Here is a 15,570-nt window from a genome sequence, read left to right as displayed (position 1 = left end):
GCCTTGATGTCAAGGGCAGTCACTCTCACCTCACCTCTGGAATTCAGCTCTTTTGTCCATGTTTGGACCAAGGCTGTAATGAGGTCTGGAGCTGAGTGGTCCTGGCGGAACCCAAACTGAGCATCGGTGAGCAGGTTATTGGTGAGTAAGTGCCGCTTGATAGCACTGTCGACGACACCTTCCATCACTTTGCTGATGATTGAGAGTAGACTGATGGGGCGGTAATTGGCCGGATTGGATTTGTCCTGCTTTTTGTGGACAGGACATACCTGGGCAATTTTCCACATTGTCGGGTAGATGCCAGTGTTGTAGCTGTACTGGAACAGCTTGGATAGAGGCGCAGCTAGTTCTGGAGCACAAGTCTTCAGCACTACAGCTGGGATGTTGTCGGGGCCCATAGCCTTTGCTGTATCCAGTGCACTCAGCCGTTTCTTGATATCACGTGGAGTGAATCGAATTGGCCGAAGACTGGCTTCCGTGATGGTGGGGATATCGGGAGGAGGCCGAGATGGATCATCCACTCGGCACTTCTGGCTGAAGATGGTTGCAAACGATTCAGCCTTGTCTTTTGCACTCACGTGCTGGACTCCGCCATCATTGAGAATGGGGATGTTTGCAGAGCCTCCTCCTCTCGTTAGTTGTTTAATTGTCCACCACCATTCACGACTGGATGTGGCAGGACTGCAGAGCTTTGATCTGATCCGTTGGTTGTGGAATCGCTTAGCTCTGTCTATAGCATGTTGCTTCCGCTGTTTAGCATGCATGTAGTCCTGAGTTGTAGCTTCACCAGGTTGGCACCTCATTTTTAGGTACGCCTGGTGCTGCTCCTGGCATGCTCTTCTACACTCCTCATTGAACCAGGGTTGATCCCCTGGCTTGTTGGTAATGGTAGAGTGAGGAATATGCCGGGCCATGAGGTTACAGATTGTGGTGGAATACAATTCTGCTGCTGCTGATGGCCCACAGCGCCTCATGGATGCCCAATTTTGAGCTGCTAGATCCGTTCTGAATCTATCCCATTTAGCACGGTGGTAGTGCCACACAACACATTGGATGGTGTCCTCAGTGCGAAGACGGGACTTCATCTCCACGAGGACTGTGCGGTGGTCACTCCTACCAATACTGTCATGGACAGATACATTTGCGACAGGGAGATTGGTGAGGACAAGGTCAAGTAAGTTTTTTCCTCGTGTTGGTTCGCTCACCACCTGCCGCAGGCCCAGTCTAGCAGCTATGTCCTTCAGGACTCGGCCAGCTCGGTCAGTAGTGGTACTACCGAGCCACTCTTGGTGATGGACATTGAAGTCCCCCACCCAGAGTACATGTTGTGCCCTTGCTACCCTCAGTGCTTCCTCCAAGTGGTGCTCAACATGGAGGAGGACTGATTCATCAGCTGAGGGAGGACGGTAGGTGGTAATCAGCAGGAGGTTTCCTTGCCCATGTTTGACCTGATGCCATGAGATTTCATGGGGTCCAGAGTCAATGTTGAGGACTCCCAGGGCCACTCCCTCCTGACTGTATATCACTGTACCGCCACCTCTGATGGGTCTGTCCTGCCGGTGGGACAGGACATACCCAGGGATGGTGATGGAAGAGTCTGGGACGTTGGCTGAAAGATATGATTCTGTAAGTATGGCTATGTCAGGCTGTTGCTTGACTAGTCTGTGGGACAGCTCTCCCAATTTTGGCACAAGTCCCCAGATGTTAGTAAGGAGGACCTTGCAGGGTCGACTGGGCTTGGTGTTTTTTTTTTGCCGTTGTCGTGTCCGGTGCCTAGTGGTCCGATGCCGGATGGTCCGTCCGGTTTTATTCTTATTATGACTTTTCGTAGCGAGATTTTACAACTGAGTGGCTTGCTAGGCCATTTCAGAGGGCAATTCATTAAGTGAATGAAATGGACAAATATAAAGTAAAGAGCTCTGGCCACCACGTAGTATTTTCTTACCCTTCCTTTGGTTTACTTGTTTGATCTGGTGTTTGATTTTCTGCCCTTCATGTCATTCAGAAGGATCTTTGTTATATTATCACTGAACTTTAGTGCTGAGATTCCTCCTTTGATTAAAAGAACTGAAGATGCTACCTAAAGGAGATTGTATTATGCAACAGGATATGTAAAGATGACATAAAGTCACATGAATGTCTCTTAAAGGGACAGATGTCCCTCTGATTTTCCTTGTTGAATTATTTACATTACCCATAGTATGCAGGTTAAACGTTCATCTAAAAATGATACCCATTACAGCTAAAGGTGAAGAATCTACTTTTATTCTGAGGTCATTACAATCCTATTTGAGCTCATTTCAAACTTAGAACAAAGAAAGAAAGAAAATACTTTACTTTAGATCCTTATCATTATCCTCAGGACATCCCAAAGTGCTTCACAACTAATTAATTTATTTTGAAGTGCAGCCACTGTTATTATGTAGGTGGACACAGCAGGCAATTTGCAAACAGCAAAGTCTCAAACAACAAACAAGATGAATGACCAATGAATCTGTTTTTATGGTGTTGGTTGAGGGAGGAATGTTGGCCAAGAGACATGTTTTGAAGGATGCCATGAGATCTTTTATATCCACCCGAACAGGCAGATGGGGCTTCAGTGTAATGTTTCATCCAAAATATGGCACCCCTGATGAGGCAGAACTCCCCCACTGCACTGAAGTGTCAGTCTAGATTATTTGTGATTAGTCCTATAGTGGAAGTTGTACCCACAACCTTCTGCCTCATAGGTGAGAGTGATACTAACTGAGCCAAGTTGACACTTCTTAAGTGCATGAGCTGTAAAAGAAAGCACTGTTCAGCCCTAACAATTAATTGAACATTGTTTTATTTAAAGATTTGTGTACAAATGAGTACAGAAGAGGGAACATGTTTGTTCAAAGGCTCTCAAACAAGCACTGAAGGAAGACAGAATACTGCTTGCCAAAGAAAAACCTTGGAAGGTTTCTCAGCACTTCCATTCACATTCACTATAGTGCCCCTGAAAATAGGGGTCCACAACATAAATTTCACGCTGAAAACTCAAACTTCTGCAAATGAAATTACTGTCCATAAATTGCGTGTGGTGGTATGTTACAATTCTTCAGTTTATTTTCTTTTCCATGTTTGTAAGCAGAGAATTGTGAGTTAAAAAAAATAAGCTAGAGCAAATGAAAAGCAAAATCTAAAATTAAAATATGAATCTTGTTTGATATCATGAATGTCACAAATGTAAACTAGAAACTGATAGTGTTAATAAAATATTTGGCCTAGTAAAAATTAAAGTGATTCCCACGATAGTTCATTGAGTTTATTGAGCGAGTCGCTGAGCCATGCAGGACAGGAGGGTCCTAGCTTGGTCTGTGCTGATTTAGCTGATCTCCACCAGAACAACAATGGGGATTACAACTTGCCTGTATCCTTGGGTGAGGTAGGGACAAATCGGCCATTGCTCCTGTTTCTGATCACAATGCAACGACCACTACTAGAATTATGCATGTGCGGTGCCCCCTGAAGTCAAAAGCCCGGTTATACTCATTGTCAACCTTTATAATGGAAACTGCCTATGTAAACTCGTCACACTGTAATTACAATCTCCCCCCAGTGGAGGTGCTGCAGTGCCACCAATGGCTGTAAGCTCTAAGTAGTGTGGTAAGTTTACATGGGCAGCTTTCATTATAAATATCGACATAGGAATTTAGAACGGAAATATAAAAATGACAAAATTTATGACTTATAATGGGTACAAAATTACATCTGCATATCCTCATCCAATTATCTCCCAGCCTCTAACCCTGCTTCACCTGTAGACTCTCCTTATCTTGACTCCCCCTGTGTAACGTCATGGGAGATTGACTGGTATGTTTTAAATATATGCAGATCAAGTTATTTCCCAATTACCAATTGTTGATTATTGCTCAATCAAAACTCAATAGCCTTCAGATTGCATTTCATCATGTATCAAAACTTAGCATAATGGATGTTAGCATCCATCATCACAGCTACTACTGACCAAAAAATGGATTCAACATTAAATAAAATAATCTTCATGAACATTACAAAAATAGCTGCTGAAATCTCACCTCAGGGTTAAAATGATGGTAAATCCCTTGAACTTTACTCGTGGCTTATGATATCATCTGAACCTCTCAGTGAGGCACTGCCTTGTAGTCACTCTGTTATCCATGGTTCCCATATAAATGCAAGTTGTTGTTGTTGTTCCATATTAAATACTTCTGCATCTATTTTGTTTCTGTAAACACATTGACTTTTGCACTTTCATTTTTCTTTTCAATTGTTAACTTCTGTTTTGTTCTGCAGCCAGAAGGTGTTAAGAAAGAGAAAAATTTTCCCTACATATTGGATCCAGCCAATACCTTGGGTATGTTTTGCATTAAGTTTCCGACCTAATATTTAACTGAAGGATTTGTTTAGAGAACTGTTCTAACCAAAGTTTGATTTTTAATTTTCCTTTAGGCAGAATGGTGAGAAGGATTGAAATTCCACTGAGAACACCATTAAATATTCTCCCAAACATAAAACCGAAGAATGTATTGACTGTGCAAGGTAGTATTACTGCTATTTGATTAGTCATGGAATTGTAATAGCAAGGAGCTTTGCTGTTATAAAGTGACATGTGAGCTCCCCTGATGGTTCAATGAGTTTCGGCAGGCCTCAGGTTTGATTGCCAGCCTGTGTTAATTTTCATGGAAGGCAGCTGGGGACGATATGGGTGCCACAGTTGGCCTCAGCAGTTTGGGACAGCACAGGGAAGATTGATCTCACGCTCCTGATTGCTATACAGCAACCCTCACACGTCTGGATGTCAGATGAGCACAGGATATGGCTCAGCTGTGATGCCACCTTCCCCCCCGCCCCTCCACCCCTTCAGTCAATTAGCTGCCCTAATTCATTATCATGGTTCACACATGAATAATGGGTAAAGCACTGGAGGGGGGGTGGGTGGGTGCCGTCACCTGTGAACTATACTGCAGAAAGGAGTCGGCATCATCAGAAAAAGGGAGGAGAAAAATTGGCAAGAAAAGATGATCTTTGCAATATTTTGTCAGTCTGTGACACATTGTTAATATTCTCAGCTCACACTGCACTGGTGGCCAGTTTGAAACATGAGAGGGGTTACATTTGGTGGATATACCATGATGAAGTACACACCAACCCTGCTCTGAAGCACTCCTATTTCTTCCTCTGGTAGCCTTAACAAAAGGAGATGATGGTCTCCTGCCTTTGAAGTTCTGTTGGACCTCATAATTCATATTAGCCTCATGTTTCAAGATTTTTGACCATTTGACTTAGAAGGGATTTAGCATTAATTTATATTAAGATGATGCAATTAAGTTAAATTCAGCTCACAATGGGTTAAACACACTCATAGGCTTCTGGAAATACAAAGTACATTCAGTTGATGTGTCTGTCCAGAATTGTGTTTCTTGTATAACATATCAATTGAGACAATTGGGTTAATTGGGGTACATTTTGACTTTGTGCGATAGTGTAAAACGGGTGATAGCGAATCGGCAGCCCGTTTTACATCAAATAAAAATCAGACTGCCGATTTGCTATCATCCATTTCACGCTATCATGCAAAGTCAAAACCTACCCCATTAAGACAGTGACATAGAATCATAGAATAATTACAGCACCAAAGGAGGCCATTCGGCCCATCAAGTCTGTGCCGGCTCTTTGTAAGAGCCATGCAGTTAGTCCCATTCCCCAGCTCTTTCCCTGTACCCCTGCAAATTTTTTCCCTTCAAGTATTTATCCAATTCCTTTTTGAAAGCCACAATTGAATCTACTTCCACCACCCTTTCAGGCAGCGCATTCCAGATTATAATTACTCGCTGCATAAAAAAGTTTTTCCTCATGTCGCTTTTGGCTTTTTTGCCAATCACCTTAAATCTGCGTCCTCTGGTTCTCGACCTTACTGCCAATGGGAACAGTTTCTCTTTATTCACTTTAGCTAAACCCTTCATGATTTTGAACACTTCTAGCGAATCTCCCCTCATTTCTCTGCTCTAAGGAGAACAACCCCGGCTTCTCCAGTTTATCCATGTAACTGAAGTCCCCCATCCCTGAAACCATTCTGGTAAGTTTTTTCTGTACCCTCTCTAAGGCCTTCACATCCTTCCTAAAATGCAGTGCCCAGAATTGGACACAGTACTCCAGTTGTGGCTGAACCAATGTTTTATAAAGGTTCAACATAACTTCCTTGCTTTTGTATTCTATGCCTCCATTTATAAAGCTCAGGATCCCGTATGCTTTTTTAACTGCTTTCTCAACCTGTTCTGCCACCTTCAAAGATTTGTGCACATGTACACCCAGGTCTCTCTGTTCCTGCATCCCCTTTAGAATTGTAGCATTTAGTTTATATTGCCTCTCCTCGTTCTTCCTGCCAAAATGTATCACTTCGCACTTCTCTGCGTTAAATTTCATCTGCCATGCGTCCACCCATTCCACCAGCCTGTTTATGACCCCTTGAAGTCTATTACTATCCTCCTCACTGTTTACTACACTTTCAAGTTTTGTGTCATCTGCAAATTTTGAAGTTGTGCCCTGTACACCCAAGTCCAAGTCATTAATATATATATTAAAAAAAAGCAGTGGTCCTAGTACTGACTCATGGGGAACACCACTGTATACCTTTCTCCAGTCCAAAAAACAACCGTTCACCACTACTCTCTGTTTCCTGTCACTTAGCCAATTTCTTATCCATGCAGCCACTGCCCCTTTTATTCCATGGGCTTCAATTTTGCTGACCAGCCTATTATGTGGCACTTTATCAAACGCCTTTTGAAAGTCCATATACACATCAACTGCATTGCCCTCATCAACCCGCTCTGTTAACTCATCAAAAAACTCTATCAAATTAGTTAAAGACAATTTGCCTTTAACAAACATATGCTGGGTTTCCTTTATTAATCCACACTTGTCCAATTTGTTAATTTTGTCCCAGATTATCGTTTCTAAAAGTTTCCCCACCACCATGGTTAAACTGTCTGGCCTGTAGTTGCCGGGTTTATCCTTACACCCTTTTTTGAACAAGGGTGTAACATTTGCAGTTCTCCAGTCCTCTGGCACCACCCCCATACCTAAGGAAGATTGGAAGATTATGGCCAGCAACTCTGCAATTTCCACCCTTATTTCCCTCAGCAACCTAGAATGCATCCCATCCAGACCGGGTGACTTATCTACTTTAAATATAGCCAGCCTTTCTAGTACTTCCTCTTTATCAATTTTTAGCCCATTCCAGTGTCTCAACTACCTCTTTTACTGTGATTTTGGCAGCATTTTCTTCCTTGGTAAAGACAGATGCAAAGAACTCATTTAGTACCTCAGCCATGCCCTCTGCCTCCATCCTCCATGCATGGATCTTCTTTTTGGTCCCTAATCAGTTCCACCTCTCCTCTTACTACCCATTTACTATTTATATGCCAATGGAAGACTTTTGGATTCCCTTTTATGTTTGCTGCCAGTCTATTCTCATACTCCTCTCTTTGTCCCTCTTATTTCCTTTTTCACTTCTCCTCTGTACTTTCTATATTCAGCCTGGTTCTCTCTTGTATTATCAACCTGACATCTGTCATACATCCCCTTTTTCTGCTTCATCTTACTCTCTATCTCTTTTGTCATCCAAGGAGCTCTGGCTTTGGTTGCCCTACCTAATCCAATTGTTTAGAACGGCTTCATCCATTTGAGGCCAACGGGGGAGGGAGGGACTAACTGTCGGGAGCCTACACTAGGATGGCAAGAGCAGGTTTGATTGCTTGACTGGCCAAACCTTGGCACGGAGAACTGGGATGATGTTCAGCGATCAATTCTTTGCCTTCCTATCTAGCTGGGACACAAGGACAATCTGCATAAATTTAGAGTGGAAACAGTTACAGAGTAAAATCTCTCTCTCTCAGGTTAGACCCAACTAGTTTCAGGGATTTTGCTAGTCTGTAAAGTGTATTCAACCCACTAGCAGGGTTAGTATGGCATGGTTCCTTATTTTCTCTGTTACAAGGAGCGTTATCACATATATTGCAATTCACTGAAAAATAACACGTTACATGTAAGATAAACCAGCTTGACACAGTTGGCCTTGTCTCACTGTGTGATTGTTTCACATCGTTCACCTGACGAAGGGGGAAGCCTCCGAAAGCTTGTGAATTTAAAATAAAATTGCTGGACTATAACTTGGTGTTGTAAAATTGTTTACAATTGTCTCACTGGAGTGTTTATCAGACTGCCTTCCAGAAGGTAGGAGAAACACACCTTAGGGCATATATCAGATTACAGTATCTAATACACAAAACAAAGGATTTTATTGACCCCCAGGTCATGCTATTGCACGTCTAAATTTTAGATGATAAAGGTAAACTTCCAATTCTAGGGGATGCGAGGTTCACGTACAGGATTTCCCAGTGTTGCTGAACCTAAGAGAATATCTAGCGCAGACTGGAAATTTATAGCAATGGCATTTAATGAGGAAAATAGAGCTCAAGAGTATTGAAAGGACTCAGCAAACTGGAGCTCTATTGTGCTGCACCAGAGTGATAGGATAGTCTGCATTTACAATTCCCTATATGATGAGAGCTTATTCTTAGTTGTACCATTATGGTATGACACTAAGCAGCGGGTATGCAATTTCCTTGCCAGGGAGGGAAAAATCGGAGAGCCACCCCAGTCTCAGGTTGTTACAAAACTTCTTCCGATGAGGTAATTACAGGTCTAGTTTAGCTCATACCTATTGCAATGCAGGCACTACATTACCTTCAATGGCTTCTTCCCATCTGTACAAGTGGTCAGCTCTACTGTATCCTGAGGTCCATCCTTGGTCTCATTCATCTTCATCATCTAAATGCTACTCCTTGAAGACATCACCAGGTGTCTTGGGATCAGCTTCTATGTATGTTGACAACATCCAGCTCTACCAAAATCTGAGGAACTACCCTCCTTGAGAGTAGTTTACTGGAGGGCAATGTAGTGATTGATGTTTTCAGTAACGTCTGATAGAATTTTTGTTTATCCTGATATGAAATGTCTGTGAAGAGAGCTGTGGAAATAAACTGCAATGTCCATTGAATAGTTTTCCTGTTGTATTCCACACCAGAACAAATTGTGTAGAAATCATGGCCCTGAATTTACACAGCCGTCTGGCAGACTCCCGTTGTAACTGCAGCGGAAGTCCAGCAGAACACCTGGTAACTTTGGTAGGGACCCAGATGTGCCAGGTCTCAGCCTTTGCACCGGAGTTTCCAGCGTCCTTATTTGGGAGTGGAGTTTCTACCTGCCCCAAATAAGACTAGTGGCATAAAGTGGGGGTGGCTGGAGGCAGGCACACCCTATCCAGGGAATTCCTGCTTCCTCACCCCGAATGGGAACTGGCTCATGTTTGGAAAGTGGCATGCTGAATCAGATGAGACGTACTGGCCTCCACCAGTGGGCCCACTGGGCAGCGAGGGTTGTGTTGGGGAGGGTGGGGGATATCTAGGCTATGGTCAAGGCCTCAATCCCTGAAGAAAATATCTTTTTCAAAAAAAAATTGTCATAATTGACCTCTCATTTCAAAGAAGGCCAAAGGGGACGCAGTCATAGTTTCTTGGATTGTTGAAGGAATTGGCCACAGCCCCCAGATGACAGCAGGAATTTTTAGCAGCATACGACTGGCAGACACTTGAGGTACATCTGGAATGATACAGGCATCCTCTGGCCCCTTGTAACTGAGGTGGCCTCCCATTGATCCGGCATTCTCTGACGGGGTCAGCGCTGGTGGGCACGACCCCCAGCGTAACTTAGTGTTTCAAAGAGAAATATAGGTTGTTTTGTGTGTAACCCTTCATCAGAGCTCACAAAGGGTCATTCTTGAAACGTTAACTTGTCTTTCTCTTTCGGATGCTCACGGACCTGCTGTTCATTTCCAGTATTTTATTATAGTATTTGTCTGTTACTCTGAAATATTCTGTGTTGGATTCTGGCAGGTGATATAATTGGTGAAGCGATGTCCATAGCTTTAAATCCTGAGGGAGTTCACAAGCTAACTAATCTACCTAGTGGCTCTGCTGAATCAGAGCTAATGAATGTTGCACCAATTTACTTCATCTATAACTATTTGGAGAAAACCAATAGTTGGAATGTGATGGGACCAAACAACTTCAAGATTCAGCTGGAAATGAAGAAAAAAATGAGAGCAGGTATGTAATATTTTCATTTATAACTGACATTTTTACAAATAGGAAATATAAAATTTCAGGGGGCTTTCCCAGTGGCTCCATGGGTAAAAACTAAATGACATGGTATTATTCGGAAAACAGCAGGACGGTCTAGGAGTTGGTTGAAATTGTGTAAACAGAGTGTCTATTAACGGAAATTCAGATTGGGTGTTGAGTGGAATTCCCCAGGATTCTGTTTTGGGTTCTTTACTGTTCATTATTTTTCTTCCTGGTCTTGAGAAAGCTGCCAATTGTATTATTAATTTGCAGATAATGCAAAAATGTGTGCAAAAGTTGGCAATAAGGAGATTAATAGGCTAGAAGGTAATTTAAGTGAATAGGCTCATAAATGGCAAATGTTATTTAATGTAGAGAAGTACTATGTTATGCTTATGGGGCAAGCAACTCAACAGCAACGATAATTTGCATGTATACAGCGCATAGAAAAACACAGAAAAACATCCCAAGGTGCTTAGCACCAGGCATATTTCATACATGAGTACCCAATAAAAGTAGCAGAGCAGGTAATGGACTTGGGGTAGTCAATGACCATTTACTAAATGGAGTAAGCAAGCAATATGAGTAGTTATAGATAAAGAAAATTGTGTTCTTAGAAGTATTCCTAGGTCAATAAAGTACAAAGTTAAGCACTATACTTTGGTTATTTATGGCTTTGGTTCATCATTACTTGGAGTATTGTATCCACTTTTGGTCCCCACATTTGGTGATGCTGAGGTTCTGTGATGTGACGTTGATAGAAAGGTACCGATGCTTTTCCATCATTACTGCAGATTTACGGAGAAACTATATGCAATAAATCACGGATCTTTATATAATACTATAGATATTTTTTGGGGGGGAGAGGGGAGGGGATGTTAAATAAGGTAAAGTTACTCAATCACACGTAATTATTGCCTACTTTCATGCACAAGAAAGTGAATACAGCACACATGAATAATGGAGCGTATTCATTTGTTGTACATCTCTTATTTTTATATTAATCTTTGTATTTCAACTTTTGATTGTGTATAGGCCTCACAAGTATTATGTCTTTCCGAACCAGAAATGTCTATTCATATAGCATGTGGAAGGATCGAGAGGCCAGCACCTGGTAAGCTGTGTTAAGTAAAATCCCAGTTTTCCCCAAAAGGGAGAATTGGTATTTTGATATTATTAATTGTCAGGATTGTGTTTTAATTACTATTTGAAAAAGCATTATGTGAGCCAGATAAAAATGCAAACAATGTCACAGTTTAAAATCTTATTATTGTTCAAGGGTATTTCTTTCACTTTCAAATTTATTCTGTCGAGTCAAATTGAAATTCCATATTTGTGGATCCTGCTCCTTTGTTGATTTCTAGTATTTTTGAGAATAAATTAGATCATTTGGATGAACAGAAATATGATGTATTTTGTAGAAGTTAATCGAGCTTTTAAGGTTGGGTGGTTGAAAAATATCTAGTCAAAATCAAAGTTATGAATTGATGGTTTGTGTCAGATAAACCAATTACAAAAAAATTACAACATAAATGTCATATGTATAATGGTTTTAATGTAGTGAAATATCCTTATTTGGAGCTTTGTCTAGGAGAAGTTGAGGAACTTGTTATCTGGTGCTCACCCAGAGAAGCATTATCAAGTTCTGTAGCATGGTCAGTCCAGAAGAGGTTATTGATATAATATATGAGAAAACTGTTCTAATTTAAGATCAAAAAAGGGGAGTGTAGTAAATTGATTCATTTCGCAATGGCCATTGATGCATGTAGATCACATTGTCTTTGTAATTGTGTTCGACACTGCTGTTGGACTTGGGACTGGGAAATCTTAAGGGTTTTGACAAGATGGGGGTAGAATGGTAATGTAACGCAAAAAGATAAAGGAGAAGGTAGGAGAAAAGCCAATGGAGAGCAGTGAAAATACAAGGACAGGAGAAACCGAGATGGGGACTGATAGCAAAAGAGAGGAGAATCACAAGAAACAATTAATCATGGTAAAAGGAGCGAGGAACGAGGCAAGATAATCAATGCAAAGGCATTTTAGTTTTATATTTTCCTATGGTGCTGTGAATTGGAACAATGGCTCACCTATAGTATGTAAATTTGGTAGTTGCGTTTGCCCACAGGTTGGGTTCTGTGGCGTATTGATTAACTTAATGCCAAAACAGTGAACTCATTAATGTGCAAATATGTCATCACACCAGCATCTATGTCTGTCGCTCTTTAAGACGTGCGACAATGACAATATCTCAAATTTACATAAGGAATGTGTCAGTTAGCCTGAATTGTACTTTTAATGGGAAGCTTTCATTTCTACAAGACTGCAATGCATATAACTTGTAAATCTTTGACCATAGTAATAGAAAAGGAATCCCATTGGTCCTGTATTGTGATAATATCACCTTGTGTGGTACTGTATCTTGCTGAGCTCTGCCAGGAGTGGATGAAACATTTATATTTTACATTCACCAAAATAATAACAGTACATGTTCCTTTATTTCCAGGTTAACAGCCTTTGTATTAAGGGTCTTTGCACAGATCAGTGAGTACCTTACACTGGATGAACAATCAATGTGCAATACAATGAATTGGCTCATCTCTAACTGTCAAAACTCTGATGGATCGTTCAGAGAGCATTCCAATTATGTGCCGCTACGCTTGCAGGTTAGTGGCAGACTTTGGGTTTGAGTTAACTGTTTAAATGTGAAATTTCACGCATAATCCACAGCAGATATTAATATCATTGTAACGTTAAGTTTCTTTGAATTTTGAGTGCTCTAAGTGGAACAATAATGATCATTGAAGCATTTGTTTTCAAATCAATGTTGCAATCATTAAAGTCTGAAAATATTGTTCTCCCCAAGTGGCCTTGTGAGAAAGGCAATGCTCAGTGTACTATACTAATCAGATCAAAAGGCGGCAGATTTGATTCTGTAAAAGGTGTGGAGAAAGGATAGGGGAATGGGACTAAGTGGATCACTCTTTCAGAGTAGGCAAAGAAGATGACAGGCAAACAATCTACCAGATTCAAAACTTGATTACTATGCAGATAATTATCAGGAAATGCTCTGAAGTAGCATTAACATTAACAATTTTGTATTTAAAATGTTAGTTTAGTAAAGACACTGGCACTGATTTTCCTCTAATACACATTGGTAATCTGCTTAACCTGGGTGTGCAGGGAAAGGAAATTGGATAGGGAAACAGCAGATTGCTGTAAGTAATTTTGGTTCCTGCTGTCCATATCTAAATTACCACAACCCCTTCAAAATTGGCCAGGTAAGGAAGTCCCACCCTGCTAAAGATCCACCACTCTTGTGGCAGTGAGGAAATTCTGCCCCACTTTATCTCATTGCAGTAGACAGTAGTTGGGTTTGACTCTTGGGATATATAGTCTGGCTTAATGAATACACAGTTTGCAGGTTATATGATTTTTTTTTCAAGAGAACCTATTGTAACCTCAAATACAATTTAAAAAAAGACATTTTTGTTACACTTGCTATATCGTGGATATGTAGCAAATGAAAACAGGATTAGACTTAGTTTTAATGTCATCCATGGTCAAAAAACTGTTAACATTATCCCTGCTCACACATAAAGATAAGCCACTTGAGAGGTAATGGAGGGCTGACGGTTTTCTTGGAACTCTAGCATGAGTCAACACTTTCTTAAGGGGAAGGGGAGAAAAAGGAAAAGAAAATTATCTTAAAAAAATTCCAAATAAATTGATTTTTAAAAAAAAATTCTACTGATAGACAATAAATAATTTCTAAGTGGGTTAGTATTCTATTTATTAATTTGCCTACCTGTAAAATTGCAACTGGATGTAATCACAGAATAAAATTTCAAATATGGAGAATCACTGAGGCGATAGGAGTAACTGTCCTCATCGGTTTTACTAGTAAGAGTTGGAAAGCCATTCCAGACAAGCACAGATATTATGGGGTAACATTGTTGTGCAAATATTGTCATTTTTAATATGTTCCTGGTAAATATGCATTTCCCTAAATTTATTACAGGGTGCTTTAAAGGATGAAGCTAAAGAAAGGGTAGTGTATTTGACTGCATTTACTAGTATTGCTATTCAAAAGGCTTTTTACACGTGTGAAACTGAGGTGAGTGAAAAATAAATAAAAACATGCACAGTGTAATCGGTTCATTGTTTTGTTGCATGATAATACTGCTTGGATCAATTATCATCTTGCATTATTTAGTGAAATAATGTAAATTTCATCACAGTGATGCTGATTTTATTTCACTAAATGTTGCAAAATGATAATATATCCCCAATCGTGCAATGGATCACTAGGTACATTGGTACAAGTCACATTGCACAGTAGTATTACAGTTTAAATTATTTGATACAATTGTAGGAAACTATCATCCATTTCAAGTAGATTTTTTTAAATTGGGCCACAGATTCTGTTACAATAGTAAGAAATTATTTTTGTGAACATGTTAGGAAGTAACTGAGGTAAATTGCTATTTCAAGGCAATAACATACCTTAGATTTATATGATATTGATTAATTATTCAAGATTTGATTTTGTGGTTTGTCATTTCTGTCGCTTGATATGTTGTTAACTGGCTATGTTGAATGTTTGGAATGAGCCACCAAGTAAGGTAGTAGAATGGAAGATGTTAGGAAAGTAACAGTGTAGTTGGACACTGGGCTGGGTGAGTTGAGATACGAGAGGGACAAAAATTATGTGCCAAATATCCACTTTCCCTCCTTGACATTTTCTTATGTTCTTAAAATTTTTTTAATCTGATTTCTTTTAGGGAATTAGTAATGCTATACTTAAAGCTGATGAGTATTTATCAAACAATGTGGAGAATGTGAAGAGTACACTTGTATTAGCAATAACTGCTTATGCACTAGCATTGAAAGACGAGCGATCCCGCTATTCTTATCGGGCCTTGGAAAAACTGAAGTATGAAGCCTTTGTAATAGGTAATGAAAAGCGCATTATAAATAGTATTGTGTGTTGAATTATTCAACTGGTACCCTATCTGCTTTGCCTAGTACTTAGCGAAGTAGATATAAAGCAGTTTTAGTAATTAACTGTGAGTCAGTATCAGTATGTGAACTGGACACAAGATAATGAACTGATCATGCAAATAATCAGACTGATTGTAGGGGAATGGAGAATGCAAGGGAAGACAAAACTAAGTATTCAGTGCTGACTCCACTGGAGACTCCTTTATTCAGTGCTGACTCCACTGGAGACACCAATGAGGAGAGCACACATGGGATTTAGCATTTCTGATTTTTAAAGTACATTTTCTCAGGCATCATTGGATTCCTGTGTATTCAAATCATTGCTGACTAAACATAAAGGGGACAGGTTATTAAATAGAACAATTTCAATTCCACAAGAAAA

General features: G+C 40.3%; 1 protein-coding gene across 1 annotated transcript in view; it reads left to right on the top strand.

Annotated features, from left to right (window-relative positions):
• Positions 1–15,570, top strand: part of c5 (complement component 5) — a 95,590-nt gene that overhangs the window by 54,981 nt on the left and 25,039 nt on the right. Inside the window, 8 exon segments of the mRNA XM_067969425.1 lie at positions 2,837–3,067; positions 4,300–4,360; positions 4,456–4,545; positions 9,960–10,172; positions 11,223–11,301; positions 12,691–12,850; positions 14,206–14,301; positions 14,969–15,140. Of these exon segments, the coding sequence (XP_067825526.1) occupies positions 2,837–3,067; positions 4,300–4,360; positions 4,456–4,545; positions 9,960–10,172; positions 11,223–11,301; positions 12,691–12,850; positions 14,206–14,301; positions 14,969–15,140 (1,102 nt within the window).

This window comes from Heptranchias perlo, chromosome 31 (genome assembly GCF_035084215.1).
Source record: "Heptranchias perlo isolate sHepPer1 chromosome 31, sHepPer1.hap1, whole genome shotgun sequence".
Taxonomy (NCBI): domain Eukaryota; kingdom Metazoa; phylum Chordata; class Chondrichthyes; order Hexanchiformes; family Hexanchidae; genus Heptranchias; species Heptranchias perlo.
This window is presented reverse-complemented; position numbering and strand designations above follow the sequence as displayed.